The sequence below is a fragment of the Rhipicephalus microplus genome, chromosome 10, assembly GCF_043290135.1.
Source record: "Rhipicephalus microplus isolate Deutch F79 chromosome 10, USDA_Rmic, whole genome shotgun sequence".
Lineage (NCBI taxonomy): Eukaryota > Metazoa > Arthropoda > Arachnida > Ixodida > Ixodidae > Rhipicephalus > Rhipicephalus microplus.
In genome coordinates this window covers 2,876,083-2,900,401 of record NC_134709.1, presented here as the reverse complement: position 1 = coordinate 2,900,401, position 24,319 = coordinate 2,876,083, and the positions used below count along the sequence as shown (strand labels likewise).

Sequence of the window (24,319 nt, the reverse complement as noted above, 5' to 3'; positions counted from 1 at the left end):
GAACTCCGAACGACCGCGATGCGGCCCGATTTCCGTCAGTTTCTGCACATGCGATGACTTTTCTTTTAACACTTTCAGGACCAGCCCAGGGCCGTCGGTCGTATACGACCGATGGTTTTTAACGCACTTTCAAACTAAATTTTTTGCGCGTTTTGACATGTAGCGTCATCCGTATGGTATTTCTAACACCACTCTTCTATTTTTTGAGTAGTTTTTTTTTCCAAGAGGTGGCGGGGGACAATCGCAGTTTCTCTTGGGTGAGGTCGCGTCAGCTGATTGAGAGAATGGCGTCAAGTTCGCGACACGGCGCGCTTGAAAAACGGCCCGGATCTCGCGATTCCGCTGCTTCAACGGCTGATTTCGTTGATAATACGAGCAGCGAAGAGTCAGAAGACGGCTTCGGAAGTTCGGATTTCAATTCGGACAGCGAGTCGGGGGACGATCAGCCTGGAAGTTCAACAAGTGGACCAAGGTTAGTTTCGCTATCCTTTCAGCTTGCTCTTGAGCAAGCTTGCACGGTCGTCAGATGTTCTTATTGTGTTATGTTGATTTGGTAGGGTTTCCACAATGTACGGCAATGACTTCTTGCCACCAGCGCAGCAGCAGATCGTCTTTGCGCCGCATCGAGCACCTGGTGTTTACATCACTGACTACGTAGGCGTGGCACTCGGGAGCGGACCAAAAAAATTTCTGACGGCCCTCGACTTCTTCGCTCTTTTTTTCACAACTAAAGTGATCGCTATGCTATGTGAAAACTCGAACAAATACGGCTGGTCGAAAATACCAGAAAAACCGATGCACGCTCGTCCCGATGGTTCGTGGGAAGAGGTGACCCCGGATGAAATGATGAAATTCATTGGCCTCATAATTTACATGAGCATTGTCAAGGTTCCACGCCTGAATTTCTACTGGAACGTGGGTGAGCTCTATGGTGGCCTGCTCCCACGGCGAATAATGCCCAGACGCCGCTTCATAGCGTTGCTCGCTATGCTCCAGGTTGCCGACTTGGACGATGTGAGCCAGCTATCGAGAGGAAAACTCCGGTTCGTGTGGTGGCTCATGGAGCATGTGAATCAAGTGTCCGTGAACCTTTTTCAGCCAAATCGTGATCTCTCCATGGATGAACGAATGGTGAAATCCAAAGGGCGATCGGGAATCGGCAGTATATGAAAGATAAGGTCACAAAATGGGGCTATAAGCTCTGGGTCCTAGCTGATCCCGGCATCGGATACACGGTACGTTTCAGAGTCTATACCGGCAAGCGGAATGAGCCAGGACTTCATGGATTAGCATTCGATGCAGTTTGCCAGCTGTGTGCCGAATATCTTGATCAGGGGTACCTAATATTTATGGATAACTTTTACACGTCGACACATTTGTTCAGTCACCTGATTGACCTAAAAACATTTGCTTGCGGTACGAGAAAAGACCGGCGAGGATTTCCGGTTGAACTGAAAGACTCACGATGGAAAAAAAAACGCGACGTGGGGACGTAAGATGGCTTCGTGATCGCGGTATATTATACCTCCAGTGGAAGGACCGTCGTGCTGTCAACATGGTGAGCACTATTCACACAGCCAATATAACCATCACGGCAAAAAGATGGGAAAAAGGGGGAAATACTTGGGCTCAAATTTCTGTACCAAAGCCATTGCTTATACATGAATACAATGCTGGAATGCTAAGAGTAGATAAATCAGACCAGATGATTGGCTATTACAATGTCCTCATGAGAAGTGTTCGGTGGTGGAAGACACTCTTCTTCCACTGCATTGATATTGCCTGTGTGAATAGTTTCATTTTATTTCAAGCGCACCACGCATCACACCCACATATCCCCAGTGATGGAAGTGCTGCGCCAATTGCGCCAAACTGCGCCAAGACAGAAATGCTGCTACATGCTGCGCCAAATGGCTGTTTTTCGCGTATATTGCGCCATGCCTGCGCCGAGGCCAACGTTTTGTGACGCTCGCCTCCACGGCCAATGGTTCCGAAACCGAAACAGGGCCGGAAAAGCAGCCAAGCCAAGCCTATCTTCAGCCACTGCTAGTCGTGTGCGAAGCGTTGGCTAGTGGCCAGAGATCGTCGCACCAGTCAAACGTGCTGGGCGCATTGGCCGTTCCGGCAGGCAACGAAATGGCTTTTACGAGGAAAGGTAAGCCTTTCCATTACATTATGCTCGGCGGCGCCTTCCTCCTCTTTTCTCCGGGGGAACGCGTTTTCGTTCAAAGAGCGCGCCCCTCCGCGGGCGCTCTCCCCTCCTCTCCCGCCTCTCTTCGAGGAAGAGAACGCATGCATCCTTTCCCCCTCCGAGCTAAACTCGTTTCCTTCGCTAGCCCCGCCGCCGGCGTGCGTTTTCTGGTCTGCTGCGCGCGTGACCGCTGCGACGCGCGCGCAATTCAAACCACTCGCTGGCAGGCAGCCAGCGGGCACACGCTTGCCACGTGTTCCTCGCGCGCGCCGATCGTCTTCGGCGCGCCGCGGGGGCGTGGCACAACCGCTCGCTTTGAGCGGGGACCATGGGGGTCTTCGACCTCCGGTCACGATGGAGAGGCCACAGCTCCGTGGACCCTGACCTCGTCAGCGGCACTGAAGAGTGGCCCCCTTGTCATGAAAGGCACCGTCCATCTCGCGGCGTGGGGCCGCGAGATACGTCGCGTCCGCACGATATCGATTCTGCTAAGAAGATGCTAGCCAATGCAGAACTGCTTATTGCAAAAGGGATGAAGGCTAAGAAGTTTGATGATATTGAAAGTGGACAAGCATTGCTCAAGGAGGGTCAGGCAAAACTTGCTAGCAGTCTTATCAAGCTTGAAGATCAAAGAAAAAGAAAAGCTGTGCGCGCCTATAGGACTAGTCTCAGTTATGAGGTTTGCATGTGAATGTCACTGTGATGTTTACTTCTTTTTTAGAGCTGAAGTACTCTGTTTAGAGACTCACGTGAGAGCTTTTCTGTGATAGTATTGCATTGTAATAACTGTAAAATGATACCTGATAGTGCAAAAATGGCAGGCATTCTGCAAATGTGTTGTGTTCAGTAAATGTGTTCATACTTTAGTTGGAAAATTTGTTAAGTGCAATATATGATCAATAATAAATGCAATTATTTTTAAAATAAAACTTATTTGTCGTGTTCCATGCACATATCGGTACCTACCTGCTGCGGTAAGACTGCTCCAAACAGTAGTTAGCTTGCTACAAACAGGACATTTTTGTGCTCCAAGCGCACTAGTTTTTGCTCCAAACTTTCATTATTCCTGCTCCGAAAGCTGCTCCGAAATGCCAAAAGCCACTTCCACCACTGCATATCCCCGAACTTGAAAGAAAAGCTAAATACGACCACCTGGCATTCAGAGAAGAGCTTGTTCGTCAGATCTTCAACATTGATAGTGCCAAGCCAGCACGCACTCCTCCTGCACCCTCCACTAAACAAACGCTCCACAAGCCCGAAAAGGCAGAAAGGCGCAGAAGCTGCAAGCTGTGCTATAACAGCAAGAAAGTTGAACTCAAAACTAATTGTTTTTGCAGAACTTGTGATGTTTACTTGTGTTTTACAACGACTAGAAATTGTTTCTTGTAGTGGCATGAGAGCCATCAGCTGTGACGGGCACACGAGTGCTCTGAGTGTGAAGCAGGCTGAGCAAAGGCAGTTGTAGATAGGCGGACCAATGTTTTATTTTAGAGAAAGAAGACGTTTTGCCACTTTTTGTATATGTTGAAATTTTTAGGGGCGAAGCTCCTTAGGGCGTGGGCTGTGCGTCCCCTGTATGTAGCCACCTCTAGTTTAGTTCTTGCAGTGTTCACTAGATGGCGATACCGTCCTCTGTATGTAGCCACCTCTAGTTTAGTTCTTCCAGTGTTCACTAGATGGCGGTACCGTCTCCTGTATGTTAGGGTGCCTGAATGGTTTCCCTCGCCCGCCGCTCCGTACAGGGTGGGGACAACCGCGTCGTCTGCTAGAGCGTCCGCCATTACATATCTCACCCCAACGAAACACACTGCCTGCGCGCGCGTATGAGGAGAGTTTGAGAAGAGTTTAGTGCGAGAAATGGTATTTCGCGCTATAAAAAAGCAGTCTGAATATGTGCGTCTGTCATTGGAGACTGTTTGCAGGATAAATCTACATTAATTCATGAAGCGCACGCCTTTTCCTGTTACCTAAACTCACCGCACTCCTCAGTGGCTGTGCAGCGTGCCAGCCACTCAGTAGTGCTCGCATTGTACGCGTTGAACTTACTTCATCCTGCTTTTTCCCCCGCCTTGCGTGCCCTCGCAGCTCTGAATAATCTTGCGGGAATGAGATTCAGATTTGTTACACAGCTATTTTTCTGTTATAGCTGGTTGAGATAGTGAAACAGCGTAAACATCAATTGAATCTCTCGTTTTTATGTGACCACTGAGAAAAAAATCTTACTAAGTTATTGGAAAATACAAGATGAAATGCAGTAATAACGATTTTGATGCCCTATACCTGTTCAGTTTTTCTACTTTCCATAGATATATGTAAGCGAGCAATCTAATTATCCGAGAAGTATCACTCTCGTATTCTGCCTCTGTGACGCTGTGTCGGTATTGCTTCGACCGCAATAATATTAACTTACCATAAACATTCTCCAAAGATCACAACCTTAGTCAGCTTAAAGATCACAACGCTGTTTTTATCTAAGAATGTGATATTGTATAACAAATAAGAAAAATGTCTATGAACTTAAGGAGGAGGATGAAGAAAGGACAGGGAGGTTAGCCAGTTCACAATGAACTCAAAATATTTTAATCAAACAATAAGTGTTCTGAAAGAAAAAATAATAAAATTTATAAGTGACTGGTCCAGTTCGGCTGGTCACGGAAGGCTTACCCCAGCGCACGTCTTGCTTCCGTGTTCATTGACGCCGTTTGAACTAACGTGGCGCAAATGCACGCGAAGCCTCAGTCTTGCATAATTCGCAATAAGGAGTTTTGCTACGGCGTCACTGTGCTCGGAGCAAGTCTTTACGCAAGGGCGCACCATCTCGTTCAAATAATCGGTCACGGCCTTCAACGGGGACCTTAAGCGCAGCAAGCCCTCACTCCAACTTATGATGCCCCTGAAATGCTCTTCACACGACTTGAGTGTCAGCAAAACATCCTTGCTGGGATATGTGAGGTTGCCACCTTCACTCCTGTACTCCTTCAGAATAGTCAGAGTTGCGTGCTCGCTTTCAGTTGAGCCTAACAAGGCAGAATTACAATGCCCGCATCCCGCTACAACACTCAGCATACCTTTTAAAAGGAAGCCGCCGATGTAGAAAAGGATGTTGCATTCGTTTTCTTGAAGTTCTTCAATGAACAAAATTTCCGAGTCATCAATGACATCAGCTTCCACCTCCCCGTGCTCTTGTTTGCCTTTTGCAAGCATGTCGGCGAGGTACTTAGCATCGTCGACTTCGTAGCTTGACGTTCCGGGTGCATGAAGGAACTGACTCACGCACACAAGCTTCAGGGCACACTTTAAGTCATATGCGTTAGGAACAGGCTTCCTGATGCGCACCACCGAAAACAAATTTTCGAGGCAGTCTTGCAAGATTCTGCTCGTGAGGAAGAATTCGTATCCTTCACTGCGCAAGAGAATGTCTTGTAGACGAAGAACGACTTTTGTTGTTATTAGTAAACCTGCTTGCGAAGGCTTCCACTGTGCCTTGCTTCCCATCTTCATTCCTTGAAAAACTTCGAGGGCCGAGTTCAGTAGCTCAATTGATTCGTGGTACCTCCGCATGTCTCGAAGGCTGAGAGCAACTGATGGGTGGCGGGAAGACATTAGCGTGTACCAGTTGAATACTAATTCTAGAAACCAAGCTGTTGTCTCTGCCTCCGGCTCTATCGCGTCCTCTTTAATTAGGTACCGAATCGCTGCAGGAGCTTCCCTGAAGAAGCGGACAGCAACTCCCACTTTCATTTTTGTGAAATGGCCTCGCGAAATGTGTAACTCTGAGAGCCTCGGGGCGACTTTCAGCTCTCGTTCAGCATCATACTTAATTACACTGCGCACATGGTCCACGTTCACTTCTTTTGATGGCAGATTGTGCTGGCATACTGTTGCATCACTCAGAAAGAATACTTCCGATGAAAGCAACTGTGACTTGACATTCTTCAGCACGTGTGCAGCATCTGCTGTGAAAAACAATTCTTTGTCTTCCAGACAGGGGTGAGGCACTGAACATACAGTAATGGAATTCCTGTGGCTGGAGAATCCGAGCTCGCGCCACATAGCCCGATTAGAAGCCCCCATGTCGCAAGTGACGACACGGATTCTTAAAGAGATTTCCGCGCAGAGCTGCACTATCTTCATGACGTAGTCCTTGAGGATACTACCCTCTACATGACTTCCGGTGAAGTGGTAGGCAATCACTTGCTTCCATCTCGTATTCAGGCCTCCTACCATGAACACTAGTGCGTGATGTGCAGGTTCGTCTGGATTTTCTGGCATAGTTTGCCCCCCCAACACCACATCCTCAGCGCGATCGAGCTCGTACCCGCGAGCAATCTCCATTTCATCCAAGAACAAAGCACAGTCTTTTTCAATGTCTTGCATGTTCTCTGCTTTGATTTTGAGAACATCGATGACTTCCGTCAAAATTCCGGGAAGAAACTTGAGGCCCTGAAGGCGACGTGCAAGGGTTTTTCCGGATGGCAAGGGGTAGCCCAGATTTCTTAGTGTCTGGTAACCAGTTTTTCCACAGGAAAACTTAATCTGAAGCGCCTGCTTGATTGTTTCTGCAGACCAAGTGCTTCCCTTATTACTCTGGCGCCCAAGAGCCTGCAGCTGGTCATCATTGAGGAATTTCAAACGCTGTCCGAATAATTCCATTTTGGTTTCCAATTTTTTCACCTGTTTTTTTAGTGCTTGAATGGTTGAGGTGGCTTTCCGATGGACTTGATGTAGCTGAGTGTATTTTCTGCCCATATCGGAGAGCTGCTTATTTAACTGCTTGTTTTCACGTGCCCCGTCAGGTGCATCGGCCGAGATCACAACTTCTTCCCTTTCCATAATGTGCGGTACTGAATCAGGCGTCTGAGAATTGCAGCTTTGCGGTTGCTGTGCGCCAAGACTGTCTGTGCGTGAATTTAAATTCGCCTGTGCACTTGTGAGTGGCGTACAATTAATGGCCGTAGAGTTGTCACCGCGTGTTTCTTGGCATGCATCAGGCAACACAGCAGGTCCTGCCCTGTCCTTTGGCGCCTTCCTTTGTGGAGGCAAGCCTGCAGTGCAAAAAAGGACAGTCACAAGCTGCAAGTATTACAAGGTAGCCAGCTCTAATCACAGGCCTGTACTGGATTTTAGCAGTATTATAGGTTGCAGACATATGCCTTTTCTCAGGTCGCAGGCACGTACCCCGACTTTCTTAATATCCTCAAACGAGGAATTCCACGGATCATCCTAATTTTTGAAACTAAATCATTTTAGCCTTGTACTGTTGCCACCTGTTAGGTTCATACAGAATCTTTGACGCACAGTGAAACAGTAACTTACCCCTGAAAGGGAACACCGTTGGCACAGCGTTCGGCTTCAGTTTTATCCACTGGTCAGCTCGGTGCTGCTCGAAATGGCTTGCTTCAAAATGTGCCTGTAAGTCCGTTATGAACCATGAATTTTAGCTTAGCTTAGCCTAGACAGAATTACTAGAAAGACACAGTATACCACACAACTTTTATTGAATTTCGTGATTTGCAATAAACGAATGAAAAACACTTTTCTGTAAATACGCAATTTAATAACAAGCAGCCTATTTTGTTTATACATATAGTGACTAAAAACTGGTACAAACTTCAAATACTGCGGCTGCGCCACACGTTTCCATAGCTGCACTTTTAGAGATCGCAAAAAAAGAGAGAAAAACTGCAACTTAGACGTGAAGCGTTTACAGCACCGACAAAGTGACCCACAGACACGTATACACATTTAAAAAAACAAGTTTCAAAGTTCTCGACGAGAAAAGAACACATGTCGGGATACTCACACTGCATACACACGAGGACTTCGTAGGCTGCCACTTGTCTCGCTTAATCTTCACCATCCATAGCAGCCTTCTTTTGGGCTCTGTCGGAAAATGGTAGAGTTTCCAACCATTTCTGGAGTTGTTCGTGCACATGGGCACGCAGCACCCAGTCATTTCCCTAAAAAAGTATATGACAGAGCGGCCACAGCTCCTTCTTTGCTCCCGTCGCTATGCGAAGTGAGATCTGCAATGGCGGCGGCCGTCAGGAAAAACCGGTCGCGGCGGCGAGCACCCCGTCAAACAATGTCCCCACCCTGCAAGGAGCGGCGGGCGAGGGAAACCATTCAGGCACCCTACTGTATGTAGCCACCTCTCGTTTAGTTCTTGTAGTGTTTACTAGATGGTGGTACTTGTAGCTGATGATGAAAAGATGCAAGATGTTATAAATTAGAAAGCGGTACTTGTAGTTGATGAAAGACGCGAGATCTTATAAAATAGGAATGATGTCACATATGGCACGTGTCATTGGTTGAAGGCAATCGTTCGATTTAGTGCGGCGACGTACGCTAGGGGGAGCGATGTAATAAAATCGAGTGGGCAAAATGTACAGAGGATTCATGGTTTACCAGGTTTACCTCCGGAGCTTCGCCCATTCATCATCATTCACTTCGTGGATATGGCGGCACTTTTTAGTTCACATTTTTACTTGTATATGCATGCCTTTTAAAACTTTTTTATGTTTGTTTTTCGTGACACTTTCTTTTTGACACTTTTTCATTATTATGTATAAACTTTTTTTGTGTTATATTTAGCATGCATCTAAAAGACCATTCAATTACCTTCATTTTGATATATAATACATGAGTATATCTTGTTTATCTGGCTTACTAAAAATATTTATCATAACACTCTTTGTGACTGTCTGATTTTCCCTGGTCCCGAAAGTGTTAAAAGCGGCATCGTGGTGCACTCGAATTTTTGTAGTCGGCCCTTCCATGCCGTCGATGCTAATGCACTACAAGATGGCAAACTCCTCAGCACACATACAAAGTGCTGCGCATGGGAAACACATAGGCAGAAATGGCCGATGCGCCATGCCAACGCACATAGGGGCGGCCATTTTAATGCTGACAGCAATAGTGTAACATAATAGCCACCGCAACACGTGCTGATATGTGATGTGTGATATGTGATATGCATCGTGTTACGTCAGCACCAGGTTGCTATAAAAGATGAGTGCGTAGGAAATAAAGGCTAGTGTGTTTTTCCACGGTATCAAGTGTGCTGTTCTGGGGCGGCCATTTTAATGCTGATAGCAATAGTGTAACATAATAGCCACCGCAACACGTGCTGATATGTGATGTGTGATATGTGATATGCATCGTGTTACGTCAGCACCAGGTTGCTATAAAAGATGAGTGCGTAGGAAATAAAGGCTAGTGTGTTTTTCCATGGTATCAAGTGTGCTGTTCTTCCGTCAGCTGCTCTCCGCGAGTTGGCTATGACAGTGGCGACGAGGATGGGATTGTGATCTGCTGGTGCCGCCTGGAACTTCCCTGTAAGGCTGTGTTCTCTACCGTGTGTAGAATGCCTGGTGTCGGCAAGCTTGAGCCGTTCGACGTGGGAACAACCAGCTGGGATGAGTATCAAGAGCGGGTAGAACAATTTTTCATAGCCAACGACGTCGAAGATGAAAAAAAGCGAGCAGTACTTCTCACCTGTTTGGGACCAGCCACGTATTCATTACTGCGGAACCTGCTGTCACCGTCGAAGCCGTCAGAAACAAGCCTGTCCACGGTCCTTGACGTACTGAAGAAGCATTTTTCGCCGAGACCATCGGAAGTGGTTGCAACGTTCAAGTTTAATTCAAGAATACGTCATTCTGGTGAAACGGCTGGGGATTTCTTCGCTAGCCTGAACAAACTTGCTGACCATTGTGCTTTCGGCTCGTTTCGAGACAGAATGCTTCATGACCGCATCGTGGCAAGCATCAACGACGAGGCAATGCAGCGACGACTGTTGGAGTCACCAGATTTGACCCTTGATACCGCAAAGAAGACAGTTATCGCTATGGAAGCGGCGAACAAAGATTCTCGCGCGCTGTCAACAGCCATGCCAATGACTGTTGTGCCGACGAATGCCGTGTCACGTGATACAGGAAAGCAGAAGCATAAACCAGTTTCATGTTTCCGCTGCGGAGGCGAGCATCTGGCGACGCAGTGTCGACATGCAAGTAGCGTCTGTCACAAGTGTCGAAGCAAGGGGCACCTGGCGCGAGTATGCAAGGGTAAGGCAGTTACAGTTACGAGCGCAGGTGGTTCAGCGTTTTTGTCCCGGAAGCATCAGTCAATCCATACCGTAGACGACGAAGAAAGCCGTTCTGAGACACCGGCACCGCAAGTCTACGAAATGTGGCAAGTGCGCGCACCGGATCACGACGGTAGCCCGTACCGGGTTGAGGTGTCCGTGAATGGAACTTCACTCATTATGGAAATTGACACGGGAGCAAGTGTGTCTGTCGTGTCGGAAGAGACCTTCCGCCGCATATTCCCGTCTTGTCGTCTGGAACCGTCAAGCGTCATGCTGAAAGGTTACACCGGTGAGCTGTCCGCGGTGCAAGGCAGCCTGCCTGCAACTGTACGACTGGGAAACCATGAGTGCCGGGACGTGTTGTACGTCGTCCCTGGACGCTGCCCGTCCCTTATGGGGCGTGGCTGGATAAAAGGCCTCTGAATCGAGCTGCGCAGTGTGATGGACGTTAAGGCTATCACGTCGGTTGAGGGACTCGTCGCTGAGTATGCGAGTGTTTTCGACGACGCCTTGGGAACATTCAGGGGAGTGTCCGCGAAAATAACCATCGAAGACAACGCGAAGCCACGGTTCTTCAAGGCTCGCCCTGTTCCGTTCGCAATGATCGACCGCGTCAACGAGGAACTGATGCGCATGGAACGAGTTGGAGTGCTGCGTCCAGTTAAGACTTCGGAATGGGCTGCGCCTATCGTGCCTATCTTGAAGCGCAGTGGCCAGATTCGGATATGTGGCGACTTCAAGGTCACTGTTAATCCCGTGACAGTGCCTGAAAAATACCCGATACCACGCGTTGAAGACCTGTTTTGCCGTCTTAGCGGTGGCGAGAAGTTCAGCAAATTGGACTTGAAGGATGCGTATTTGCAAGTTGAACTGGACGAGGCATCCCGCAAGCTGGTGACAATCAACACACCAAAAGGACTGTACCAATACACGCGTTTGCCTTTTGGCGTCACATCTGCTCCTTCAATTTTCCAGTGGGAGATGGAAAACCTGCTACAAGGGCTCAGACACGTTGTGGTGTACTTCTACGATGTTCTTGTGACTGGACGCGACGACCAGGACCATCTAACAAACCTGGGCCTAGTCCTAAGCCGACTGAAGCAAGCTGGGCTAAAATTGAAGCTTGACAAGTGTACCTTCCTGGAACGACAAGTTGAATACCTGGGTCACGTTGTCACGGCTGCGGGGTTTCAACCCAACCCTGAAAAGGTAGAGGCTGTGCTGAAGGCGCCTAGACCCGAAGATGTCAAGACATTACGGAGTTATCTAGGTCTAGTCAACTTCTACCGCAAGTTTCTGCCGGGGCTGTCTAGTGTGTTGCATCCCTTGAACGAGCTGCTTGTGGCCAAGGTGTCGTGGGAGTGGCGTGAGGATCATGAACGTGCTTTCCAAAGGAGCTAGGAGCTACTTGTTTCAGCAGCAGTGCTGGCGCATTATGACCCCAAGAAACCCGTGGTTCTCGTATGCGATGCGTCACCGTACGGCGTTGGCGCCGTTCTGGCCCATAGAGAAGACTCGGGGGCTGAACGGCCAATCGCATTTGCATCACGAAGTCTCGCGCCAGCCGAGCGAAATTACAGTCACATCGACAAGGAGGCTCTTGCGCTCATGTTTGCGTAACCAAGTTCCGACAATACCTCTGGGGACGCGAGTTCGAGGCTATTACGGACCATAAACCATTACTGGGCTTGCTTTCTCCCGACAAGCGCGTGCCTGAGATGTGTTCACCGCTTATCATGCGTTGGGCTCTGATGCTTGGTGCGTATAACTACAAGCTCATGTACCGGCCGGGAGCAAGCATTGCCAACGCGGATGGTTTGAGTCGCCTACCACTACCAGGGTATTCTCAACCTGTGAAAAGGCCAGCGGAAGTTTTCATGCTGGAGGCTGCTTATCCTCGGGTGCTACGGTCGACTGTAGTCGCGGAAGCTACTTCCAAGGACCCAACCTTAGCGAAGCTACGAGAGGCCTTATGGTTTGGAGCTGAGCTACGTGACCCCGAGTTCAGGTTCTACGCAGATCGAAAACTTCAGATGAGCGTGCAAGAAGACTGTATACTTCTCGGATCGCGAGTGGTCATCCCAAGTGCATTACAGCAAGAAGTGTTGCGACTCCTTCATGAGGGGCACCCTGGAATGACCAAGATGAAGGCTATCGCCAGGAGTCACGTCTGGTGGTCTTCGTTGGACGAGGACATTACCGCTGCAGTTCGCCAGTGTCAGATCTGCCAAGAACACCAGAGGGTTGCGCGGCCGGTAGCGATGACTCCATGGCCGTTTCCGGACAGACCATGGTCTCGCCTTCATATTGACTTTGCTGGTCCTTTGAAGAACCGCTGCTTGCTGATCGTTATCGATGCATTTTCAAAGTGGATAGAGGCCGTTCCTATATCTACACCATCGGCAGAGGCAACTATCCCATGCCTGAGGGTTATGTTTGCTACTCACGGATTGCCAGACGTAGTGGTGTCCGACAACGGACCAGCGTTCGTGAGCGAGGAATTCAAACTGTTCCTGCATCGAAATGGCATCAAACAAGTATTGACACCCCCATACCATCCAGCGTCCAACGGGGCTGCAGAACGGCCAGTTCAGTGCATCAAGTCAAAGCTAAAGAAATCGGCTGGAGGGAATTTTTCATGCCAACTTGCCCGTATTCTTTTCAATTACAGGATTACTCCCCACGAAACTACCGGGTGTTCTCCAGCGGAGCTGATCATGGGCCGTAAGTTAAAAACTGCTCTAACGTTGTTGCATCCAGACATGAAAGCTAAGGTCTTGCTGAAGCAGCTCAAGCAGAAGATTGTCCATGATGGTGGAGCTCGAACCACACCACCCGCAAGACCCGGAGACTACATCTACGCACGGAATTTCCGTTCGGGGCCAACCTGGATGCCCGCAAGAGTGACTGACAGAGCCACCGATAACATCGCTGATGTCGTTTTGTCAGACGGTAGGTGTTGGCGGCGCCATCAAGAACACCTGCGGCCGAACTTCGCCCCAGTTAGTGCGCCTCCTGGACTGCCGCCTGAGCGACAGACTTCTTCACCGACGCCAGTGTTACCACCTGTGCAAGCTACGTCAACCACGGAGTGCGTGTCGGAACGAGCAGGTGTGCAACCGGCTGAGAAACTAGTTCCGCTACCCAGGAAGTGTGAGTCGGAGCAATCGAGTCCAGTTGCTGAGCCGTGTCCTGAATCATGCAGCGAAAGTGGGACCGCAACACGCGATCTGGTTGTGCCTACTAGCCATGACAGTACGCCAATGCTGCGAAGAAGCACGAGGACAAAAAAAAGCAGTCGTGCGTTTCTGACCACGAAGGCCGCTAAACTATCGTTGTTTTGTTTGTTGGTGGGGAGGAGTGTAACATAATAGCCACCGCAACACGTGCTGATATGTGATGTGTGATATGTGATATGCATCGTGTTACGTCAGCACCAGGTTGCTATAAAAGATGAGTGCGTAGGAAATAAAGGCTAGTGTGTTTTTCCACGGTATCAAGTGTGCTGTTCTTCCGTCAGCTGCTCTCCGCGAGTTGGCTATGACAAATAGAATGCCCGTATTCATTTTTTTTTCGTACTCGATTCTAACGCGCATGCAATTTGCGCATGCAATGACTCCCTAGCCGCGGAGTCATTGTCCAACATTCAAGCAGCTGGAGGAGTTGTTCGTGTGCAATTGACTAAGAGCATGGTTCAAATGGTCCGTAGGGTGAACGCGCGTCGGCAGGAAGAGTTGAAGCAGACTAGAACAGATAGAGGCGACGCATTACGAAAAGAGCGTGAAAAGAAGTGTGCAGTTGCTTCTCTGGCCCCACCATGGTGGCCCCGCCAGCTGCTGACCTGCAGGTCGTGGGATCGAATCCCGGCTGCGGCGGCTGCATTTCCGACAGAGGTGGCAATGTAGGCCCGTGTGCTGAGATTTCAGTGTACGTTAAAAAGTCCCAGGCGGTCGAAATTTCCGGAGCCCTCCACTGCGGAGTCTCTCATAATCATATGGTGGTTTTGGGACGTTAACCCCCCACATATCAATCAATCAATGCTGCTTCGCTAAAAGAACTAGAACTAAAAAAAGAAAAAAAGTTTTGGCGTACGCCAAGAAGCAGGTTTTCCTCTTATAAACAGAAACCGACTCTCTAAGGCAGTCACACAGTATTGTGGTTGACTTGTACCAAAGCAGTTGAATTCGTCGCTGCTGAGACAAAATATCACTCGTGCCAATGTTCGAATCTCAAGTTGATGAGGTTGCAATAATATGATAAAAGGTCAATGTTCAAAAAAGGTTGCTCATATTGCAATGCACCTCCTTTTTATCCTTATTTGACTATTGCTCTCTCTCTCTCATTTCAATGGGTGTTTTTTTCTATTTTGAAGTTTTACTTGCTGTGTATTTAATGTTTACTAACTTTTTTTGTGACAAATATTTGCTTACCATTTCAAGAGGTCTAAGTGATTTCTTTTAAGTATTAGAGGGCTTTTGCTGTACACGTAAGGCAGCGCTTTTCTGTCTCGTGAGGTCTGCCGCGTGGGAACATTTTCGACTCTTCATTTGAAATTTCGTGCCATAATCATGCATGCTCACTAGGAGGTGCTGCCACCTCCTAATACTTTACAAGAGGCTTTTGGAGTTGTGCTATCTTGCATAAATAAGCAGAACTGGTACAGTCGGCAGTAACGATGATGGGCAACTTCCTTTCGTGGTTTCGGTTTCCCTGTGTGATTGCAACGGTTAGGTGCGCGACACTTGGGTTTCATCTTTATCGGCACTTCTTTACAGGGGTGGCAGAAGTCATCTTTATTGATGCAGCATTTAGCTTGTTTGTCATCGGCAGGTATTCTTCCTCTCCTTGATCATCAAGATTACTCTGCAAGCAGTTGCTCGCAGAAGTGCCCTGTGTGTGCCAGTGCAACTTGTTGCTCGAAGAGAACAGACACGTTCTATTTGTGCAGACTGTGATTAAGCGCTGTGCGTTGACCAGTGTTTCAAGGAATACCACGTTCCGAAATACTATAAAAGGTATTCACATGACGTCATTCGCAAGGGGCGCTAGCGCGGCAGCCGCCGTTGTGTGGTCACGCAAGGTGGTCATCGTCTGACAACCATGGTGCTTATGGTCCCGTGGCCCGGCACTTGTTGTCATGATACCTTTTCTTATATCTTTTACTTGAAATCAAAACATCATATGATGTATCGCTGAACAACCACGGCGATGTTGGCCGGAGATAGGTAAAGATGTAAACTGCCACTGGCACCGTTTGGCTGAACTCTTTGAGCACCGTCTATGGCGCACTTTGCAGTTCTAGATGATCCGGCACCAAAATACTGTTCCTGATTTTTTATATAAATTTTTCTTGACATTGCACATTTCGTACATTCAAAATCCGCATTAAAGTAATTTGACCTATTGGAAAGCTACGAAAAAATCGACGCACGAAGCATAGAGGCGAAAATGCTGTAGGCCCGTGCGCTCAGATTTGGCTGCATGTTAAAGAACCCCAGGTGGTCGAAATTTCCGGAGCTCTCTAACGCGGCGTCTTTCATAAACATATGGTTGTTTTGGGACGTTATACCCCACATATCAATCAATCAATCGATCGACGCACAAAGGGTTACACATGCTTACTAGATGGTGATAGCATTGGGTGGCACGGTGCCTTTTTGTATTGACAAGGCAGAAAGTTATGTGCCACTCAGGAATATTGCAAAAATACTCCAAGAATTTTGAAATACTGACTTGGTAGACGCCCTGAAAATGCACCTGTAATGCATACTGTCATGTATGTCACGAATTTTCCACATTCTACAGAAGCGAGGGTATTGCAATGAAAAACGTACTTCGCAACATGCTGGGTGTCACGTCTTGAGCACGTACACACCAAATAAACTAGTTAAGCCAGGTGAGAAAGAACAAAGAAGTAAGCGCTCATGCATGCGCTTTGCGCTCTCCCCCATCGGGTACAAAACAATCGATTTTAGCATAATATACATTGCACAAGATAGCACTAGATTTTTCATGCTGAAAGCTACGTTCCCTGTGAGTATTTGACAGCCATTGATTTGACAGTATTTGACGCATTCCGTGACTTGCTTGCTCAAAGTTTTTCGGTATATCTCGAATTTGCAACACCAGGCAGTAAAGGGTGAAATCGGCCGATTCCATCACATAAGGCACTTCGCCCCAAAGTCAGAGTCGTAATGTATGTATTGTAGCTTTGGGGCTTAATATATAAAGATGCTGTACAACCACGCAGCGCTCTGGGCTGAAATACATTCTATGTTGACCTAAACTATGTTTGGCATCTGTCCATATGTAACAGAATAGAAAGTTGGGCGAGTTGGTGTATATTCATATTAAAAGAAAAGCGGCGCACAAAAAGACGGAGACAAAGAAGAGAACCACACACAGCGCTGCACTCACAACTGAAAGTTTAATTCGAGCAACAAGAATTTAAAAAGTAATAGTGGCAAAAAGTAAAGGCGGCAAGTTTTTGAACCTAAGAGCTTCCCCGTTGCCGGAGGCTGTTCAGTCAGTGCTACGTTTGGGCCCTAAGTTCGGGTTTGAGCCTCGAATGGACCCGGTTGAAAAAGTCGTGGTTGCTAAGACAGTTTCAAGGCGTGTGGAAGAAGACTTACGCCCACGGTGTGTAGTTAAGTGTGTTGATGCCTTAGCCAAAGCTGATGGAATTGCGCGGAATGTTTCACCTGTTTTTCATTTGGCTAAAGTGCTCGTAGGAAGGGATTTAGGACCGGTTGTGGCGGATAAGGAAGGTTTCTTTGTCATTATGGATAGTGGAATGTTTTCAGAAAAGGCATGTAAAGCTATAGAGAAGAACTTTAAGCCAGCCTCTGTGACGTTGTCCAAGGTCAGAGATAAGGCGGTTAACCTTTTGCGGGACCTTAATCTTGAGAGATTGGCCTCCTCTGTGGCAAAAAGCCAGGGTTTGGAATTGAGCCCGTTCTTTACGATAAAAACCCATAAGCCTGACATGCCTTTTCGTACCATAATTACGGAAACAGATACGTGGCAGAAAAATGTATCCAGGTATTTAGAAAGCCATTTGAAGCAGCTGTGCGTTCATGATCCCTTTAGAGTGGAAAATTCGGGTGCGGTGGTTCAGTTTCTTAGGGAGCGCGACACGAGCTCCTGTCTGGCGTTCAGTATAGATGCTGTTGACATGTTTTTTTCGATTCCTAATCATAAGCTCCTAGTGTGCATTCAGGAATGCATCAAGGAAGACAATGATGAGCTTCGTTTCAGAAGTAGTAGTGGTATATCTGTAGAATCGTTCACTGAATTACTAGCTTTTTACCTAAAGTCTACGTACATTGGTTGGCGAGGGCAGACCCTAATCCAGCGTTCAGGAGTCTGTATAGGTTCGTGTGTTGCACCTGTCCTTTGTGAAATTTTTTTAGCCAAAATAGATCGCATTGTAGACACAATCCTAAGCGGAACTGTGATGCGTATTTTCCGATATGTGGACGATTTTTTAGTTGTTATAAAGGATACCACGTTCCCGGATAATGTTTCCAAAGTGTTGAAGGTGTTCAGGACAGAAGGCATGGGTCTGTCCTTCACATCGGAGGTTCCAGAATCCGACTGTCTACAATTTCTCGATCCCAAACTTCGGTTTCAGAGTTCCCATATTTGCTGGTGTTTTGAGCCACGATCAGTGAAACCAATTCTTAATTTTGGATCAGCCCACTCAAAGGTGGTAAAGAGGGGCATCGCTTTCACCTGCCTTAAATCCGCTCTAGAAAAATCGTGCAGGCATGTGTTGGGCTTGGGTTTTGCTAAGCAAGTTGCAAGACTAGAGGAAGCAGGATTCCCCCCTAACATAATTGTGGCTGTTTGCGATAAGTTAATTGGTGGTTCAAAAGGACGTTCAGCTAGGAAGATCAATCGGGAAAAAATGAAGTTCGCAGCAATTCCTTATATGCATAAACTGGCACATGGGTTAAAAAATGTTGGTTCCCGCTACGGAGTTGATGTGGTTTTTAGGGCACCCAATAAATTGGGAAAGATATGTGCATTGGTGTCAAATCAGCTAGACAAGAAGGACAAGCCAGATGTAAAGAAATGTGCCGTAAACCATAGAAATAAGTATGTGCCTTGTGCTGTGGGGGTGGTATACCGCATTCCTTTATCTTGTGGCCTTTATTATGTGGGACAGACGGGCCGCTGTGTCAATAAAAGGTTGCGGGAGCACTATCTCTCTTTGCATAACGGCACGCCTTCCCATTTGGCTTCGCATTGTGCCACGTGTGGGTGCACACCTGATCTGTCTAACACTGTTATTATTTTTAAGCACCACGATCAATTCACCCGTGAGGTGTCTGAAGCCTATCATAATTAACAAGTCACGTGATGCTTGCGTAAGCCAGACCTCGGTTACATTGCACAAAAAAGAGTTCACTTTTATTGATGAGCGTATCATTTAATCTCGATGTACCTCACTTGTCATGCGCGGCTATTACTTTTTAAATTCTTGTTGCTCGGATTAAACTTTCAGTTGTGAGTGCAGCGCTGTGTGTGGTTCTCTTCTTTGTCTCCGTCTTTTTGTGCGCCGCTTTTCTTTTAATATGTCCATATGTCCCCTCTATACAGCCACACTAAAAATATGTGGAACAGATCGATTTGCGCATATGACATTATGTGTAACAAATGATTAGTTAGAGCAACTCAATGCAAAGGGACAGAAACCCTGTCGAAAGTTTTGTTCGGTTCGATAATAAAATCAAGGTGTTCGCAGGTATATGCTACAAAATCTGCTCTGCCATGGCAGTAATAATGAAGGCAAAATGAAATTCACTACTAAACACAACATACCAGTCAAGGCCAATAAACGTTGTATATAACTCTACACTGCTTGGCTCTCATTTTCATGCATGAGTGGTTAATGGGTGATTTACAGTAAAGTGAACGACCCACTACTTCTTCCACTCATCATCATTATTCACTTTGTAGATATGCCGTGATTTTTTTTCTTTTTGCTTGCTCCAGTTAACGTAAAAGGGCGTTGACTTAATTGCAACTGCGCGAATACGCACAGAACTACTGGTCATGGTCAAGTGCGCAGTGCACCTATTATGTGGGAAAATAAAAGTCTGCTTTCTCGATACCAAACTGGGGGTGTGCCTATCATGTGACTGTGCCTATTACCGGGGCTGCCTATGGAGCAGAAACCTTGAGGCTTATAAAGAGGGTCCAGCTTAAACTGAGGACGACGCAGTGAGCGATAGAAAGGAAAATGATAAGGGGACTAAGGAAATTATCGTTGAGATCAAGAATAAGAAAGGGACATGGGCCGGGCATTTAGCAACTTGGCAGGAAAACTACTCGTCATTAAGTGTGACCGACTTGATTCCCAGAGAAGGCAAATGCATGACAGGGACTCAGAAAGTAGGGTGGGCTGATGAGATTAAAAAGTTTGCAGGTCTAACGTGGCAGCAGAAGGCACAGGACCGGGGTCATTGGCGGAACATGGCAAAGGCCTTTGCCCTGCAGAGGGCGTAGTCAGGCTGATGATGATGACAATTACTATCGACTTCTGCTTTAAAAAAATAAATAAAAGCATTAACATATTTTAAAAAATGCCTAAGACATTGCCCTTGTCAGAATGCTAGGGCACAGTCAGTAGCAAATAAAAATATTTAGCTGAAGACAGGGGCAGCACGTGAACCAATATTGCCAGACCATCACTGAAGCATGCTTCAATATTTCTTTCTTGCTGTCTGTGGATAAAGACTTTTCTTCTATTGATGAACTTATAGCTGGGAAAGTAATGATAGTATAGTTTAAAAAAATATTACCAGTATTATTTTTTGTTTAATTTTAGAATTGTGTTAAAAGCCTAATTTAATCTAATCGAAACCGAAGTGCTTAATTTTTGAGTATTGTTACAATTCTGTCTGTCTGTGGTTTCAGTTTTACGGCTATCTATCACAGCAGCAGAACATGATGCAAGATTACATTCGCACCTCCACTTACCAAAGGGCCATCCTCAACAACATGGAGGACTTCAAAGACAAGGTATGATGCATTTGATCAATGCTGACGTTTGCATGTTGTGTTTGTGCAAAGTGCGGCTTGTGTCCCCTGTGGCATGCGAGTGCTAGTTACAACACACTGCTTGATTTGGGGGCTTTTTCATTTTGAGAAATGCCCACAGTTTTTTTTTAATGTCATTTTTTTTTTAGTTTGTGCACTGTAAAACACATCCTATGCAACAGTTAGTATTGCAGAGAACTAATTTAAGGGGCAGACTGATCTTAGACATTTTTTGTTTATTTCTTTAGTGATCTTGATCAAACTGCACAGAATTATGGAGCATTTTTCTGCTGATTTCAAATATTTAATTAGTTTTTTTTGTAACTCATCTTGTTCCTCAGATAACATAAGTTCACCCCTATTGTTTAAGGCCACCATAGAAAATAAAGTGCTTATATAAAAGGGATATTTAAGATATGCTAACATAGACTAATGACTATAGATTGAAAGTATGCAAGAGTTTTTTGTTTTTAGGCCTTTCTTGGTTATTTTGCAGCAAGACGAACTATCCATTTTCAAAGGCAGTTGGAATAGTATTACAATTTTGATGAGTATATAATTAAAAAGGCTTTTGCTCTAAATTCTGCTCCCATACTTGCATTCTACACATATACAGGTTTCCATTGCAAAAAAAAAAAAAAAATTATTGTTGTACCTGCCCTAGCTGTAGAGATATTGAGGCCTCAAAATTGAACAGTCGTAATTTTACTTTTTTGAGAAAAAGGGAAAAAACTGAAAGCACACGACTGCTTCAAAAAGCAACAATCATGGTGCACATGTTTTGCAGTTCTCATAAAGGTGCTAATAAATTCGTAGCAGAGCTTCTAACACAGGTGCTGGCAAATTATAAAGGAAGCCTCGAAGTCTGTTCCCCAATTTTTGCAGGTTCTGCATGTTAACAGCGCCAAGAATCTGGATAGTTAGAATGACATTAAAAAAATTACCAATTTCTAATCTGAGAAAATTTGCAGAGAGATGTCACCCTACTGTCACCCAAGAGCAATGTGGTCTATCTACTGATACGACAAAAAATTTTCGCAGGTAGACTTCGGCTACTTAAAAACAAGCATGTAAAACTTGAAATTGTATTTTATACACTTGAGAAAGCTGTTTGTTGCTTTTTTTTTTCCTCACGCGTCCACAATGGCGCTGCCGGCGGAGAAACGCTAGTGTAGCGTCAGCTGCCGCCCATAAGAACAACAAGATAGTGAATGCGTGCCTTAAACGGTTATTCAAGTACAGTAAAACCTCGATAATTCGAAGCCCGCTGGACCGTCGGAATTCTTCAAATTAACCGAAATAAAGAAAAAAAAAAAACAGACAAGCGCTACAAGACGAAACCACATTCTTTTTTTTTTTTTGCAAGAAAAAGGTTGTTTGAAATAATCGGTGATACTAGATTACTTATTGCAGTAGTTCGCCACCCCAAGGGCCATGTTCTCAAACCTGCTCACAATACTCAGCATTTCACTGTCACCACCGCTGCACAGGACAAAGCTGCGGAAGGTGTTCACGGCATCGACAACTAAGGCCAAATCGGGCGCGCGGTCGGGCTCGTCCTCGTGCACATTAGCGTATGATCTTTGTACACCCGCCTCAACACTAGAATACTCCACGAAGCCTAGTCCCTCGCCGTCGCTGGAGTCGGTGATCCTGGCGCACATCGAGTCTCCGTCGTCGTCTAGGCTGGACGAGCTGCCATCTTCATCAAGATCTTCGCCACCTTGTTTGCAGAACCCGGCGTGTTCAAAACAGCGCTTGATCACCTTTTGCTCCAACTCCATCCAGGCAAAGGCAATTAAACATTTCGCACCAAGCAGATCGATGTGGTATTGCTTCCCATTGTCGTAGCAAAGCAGAACCTGCTTCAATAGGTGGTGGCGGTAAATCTTCCTCATTTGCAGGATCACCCCTTCGTCCATCGGCTGTGATATGGCCGTGGCATTAGCCGGGAGGAAGATGATCTTGACGGCTTTCAGGTTTCTGATGTCCCTGTGGGCCAAGCGATTATCAATAACAGAGATTACTTTCCGGCCTTGGGCGGCAAATTTCCAGTCGGAGAACCGCACGTATTCCTTAATTATCGCCGCCATCATCCAGGCCTTCTTGTTATGCCGTACCTGACAAGATCCCTCGGAGGAAGGCACGTGTTCTTAAAGCACCTAGGCTTACCCTATCGGCTGATTACGAGCAGTGGAAGCTTGTCGCTTCCAGATAAGTTCGCACTGAACAAAATAAGATATTCTCTCCTTGGGCTGCTTTCTTCCGGAGACAGTGGTGTCCTTGGCAGCAAATGTTTTCGTTAGAAGCATCTTGTAGAACAAGGCTGCTTCATCCAAGTTGTAGACATCGTCCTCGCCAAACTCCTGAAGCAACGGTGCCAGCGTACGCATCTGCTACTCAACGATGTTCGTGTCGGCGCTGCCACTTTCCCCGCACACTGTCAAGTATGTAAGGTTATTTCGTTCTTTAAATCGGGCGAACCAATCATTACTCCACTTAAAACCTTCATTGCCAAGGCGCAGTGCCAGGTCATCGGCCTTCTCCCGAAGGTCGGTATCGTTCACCGGAAGATGAGGTGCGTTAGCGTGCTGCAGCCACTTCATCAAAGCGACCTCAACGTCCGGGAACGTTGGAAAGCGAATCCTTGATCGCTTCGACGAATGCGTTTTCCCATATGCCTCGAGCAACATTTCTTTGTTCTTCAAAATGGTCGAGAGCGTCGACAAGGGCATCTTGTGCTTTTCGGCGAGTTGGGTTTTCGGGCATGTCGACTTCTCAGCCTCCTTAATCAGGGACACCTTCTCCCTCAGCGTCAGCGTCTTGTGCGTCGGCATTGTGAGTCCAAAAAGCGGTCAGGACTTGGCACGCCACACAAGCAGGCGTAGGAGGCGAAGTAAAAAAGACTAATGGTCGGAAGCATGCGAGCTATGTGAAAAACGCGAAACGGGATACGCATTTTAACTCGTTTCCGTTACTTTAACTATTATGACCTCCAAGATAAGCATCGCCGGAAGGCCATTTCACGTCCATTGTTGCCGGCGGGAATTACAGATTATTAGAATGAAACCCCACGGGCTGTTCAAATAATCCGGAAAAATTTGTATTGAAAAGCACGGGACCGCAGAAGTAGTTCAAGTTAACCAAAATTTCGAATTATCCGAGTTCGACTCAGTGATGTTTTACTGTATTTGTTTCATTAAAAAACAAAACGTGATTCCCATGAAAACCGCACGTGGTTTCAGTTTCAGACTTTCAGCGGCAGTACAATTGTCAACGCCTCCACCAACCAATATTGCAGGCATTCATTCCACCGATGGAAGGAGACCGAACGCAGATAGAAAAATTGTTTTCAAAATCTCTATACTTTTTTCAGTGAAACCGCTGCAATATTAGGCACTTCAGATGGTACGCTTTTTTGTGTTTAAAGCAGAGAAGCAGGGAAGGACTTCAGACAGTCCATTTAAGGGGAGACGTGTCTTGGAAAAGTTTTTTTATCCCAGCACCTCTTTGTCGAATACAAAAAGGAAATGCTGTATTTGTTCGCATAATTTCCGCCCATGCATAATTTTACACCTTCAATATTTTGGCACCTTTACTAAACAAAGTATTGTAAATTGTGCTGCCTCACTCGCCTTTGGACATTTAGATGCATTGGACGTGCAGTCCAACAGGCTGCAAAGTCTTTTCTTCTGAGGACTTGGCCTGAACTAGGGTCCTCCGTACCTGCACACTGAACCTGTTGACGGGTCGCCGGAACTGCTGAAGCGCTTGGCTCCCTCCCCATCTCTACCACAGGGAGATTGCATGCAGGGTGCAGACAACTTTCTGCATCGAAGGCGTGTGAAGGCCTGTCGCGCCAACTGTTCTCTTTGTTTTCTTAAGGTTTCACCATCCATCCGTCGCGTTTTCTCAACTTTTTTGTGATGAGTGACAATAATTACATATGTGTAGAAATTGAAGCTCGTTGTTAAAAGATGGGCTGAAGA

The 24,319-nt window shown here is 46.6% G+C and overlaps 2 protein-coding genes across 6 annotated transcripts in view; one reads left to right on the top strand and one right to left on the bottom strand.

Annotated features, from left to right (window-relative positions):
• Art4 (arginine methyltransferase 4) overlaps window positions 1–24,319 on the top strand; it is a 151,920-nt gene that overhangs the window by 36,380 nt on the left and 91,221 nt on the right. For all 5 annotated transcript variants that reach the window (XM_037432458.2, XM_075874869.1, XM_075874868.1 and 2 more), the window contains exon 4: window positions 20,208–20,312. In XM_037432458.2, the coding sequence (XP_037288355.1) occupies window positions 20,208–20,312 (105 nt within the window). The remainder of the gene's footprint in view (window positions 1–20,207; window positions 20,313–24,319) is intronic.
• On the bottom strand, window positions 4,749–8,289 carry LOC142774519 (uncharacterized). The gene is made up of 3 exons (XM_075874867.1): window positions 7,995–8,289; window positions 7,508–7,601; window positions 4,749–7,236 (listed from the first exon to the last, which is right to left on the bottom strand). The coding sequence occupies exons 1-3, from the start codon at window positions 8,145–8,147 to the stop codon at window positions 4,841–4,843; spliced, it is 2,643 nt and encodes an 880-aa protein (XP_075730982.1). The 5' UTR covers window positions 8,148–8,289; the 3' UTR covers window positions 4,749–4,840.

Bases quoted from the DNA above. Each gene is read 5' to 3' on its own strand.
- LOC142774519 (XM_075874867.1), bottom strand. From the start codon at position 8,147: ATGACTGGGTGCTGCGTGCCCATGTGCACGAACAACTCCAGAAATGGT. The intron at 7,602-7,994 runs GTGAGTATCCCG...ACGGACTTACAG, and splicing joins AGTCCTCGTGTGTATGCAGT to GCACATTTTGAAGCAAGCCA. The intron at 7,237-7,507 runs GTAAGTTACTGT...TTTGCACTGCAG, and splicing joins AACGGTGTTCCCTTTCAGGG to GCTTGCCTCCACAAAGGAAG.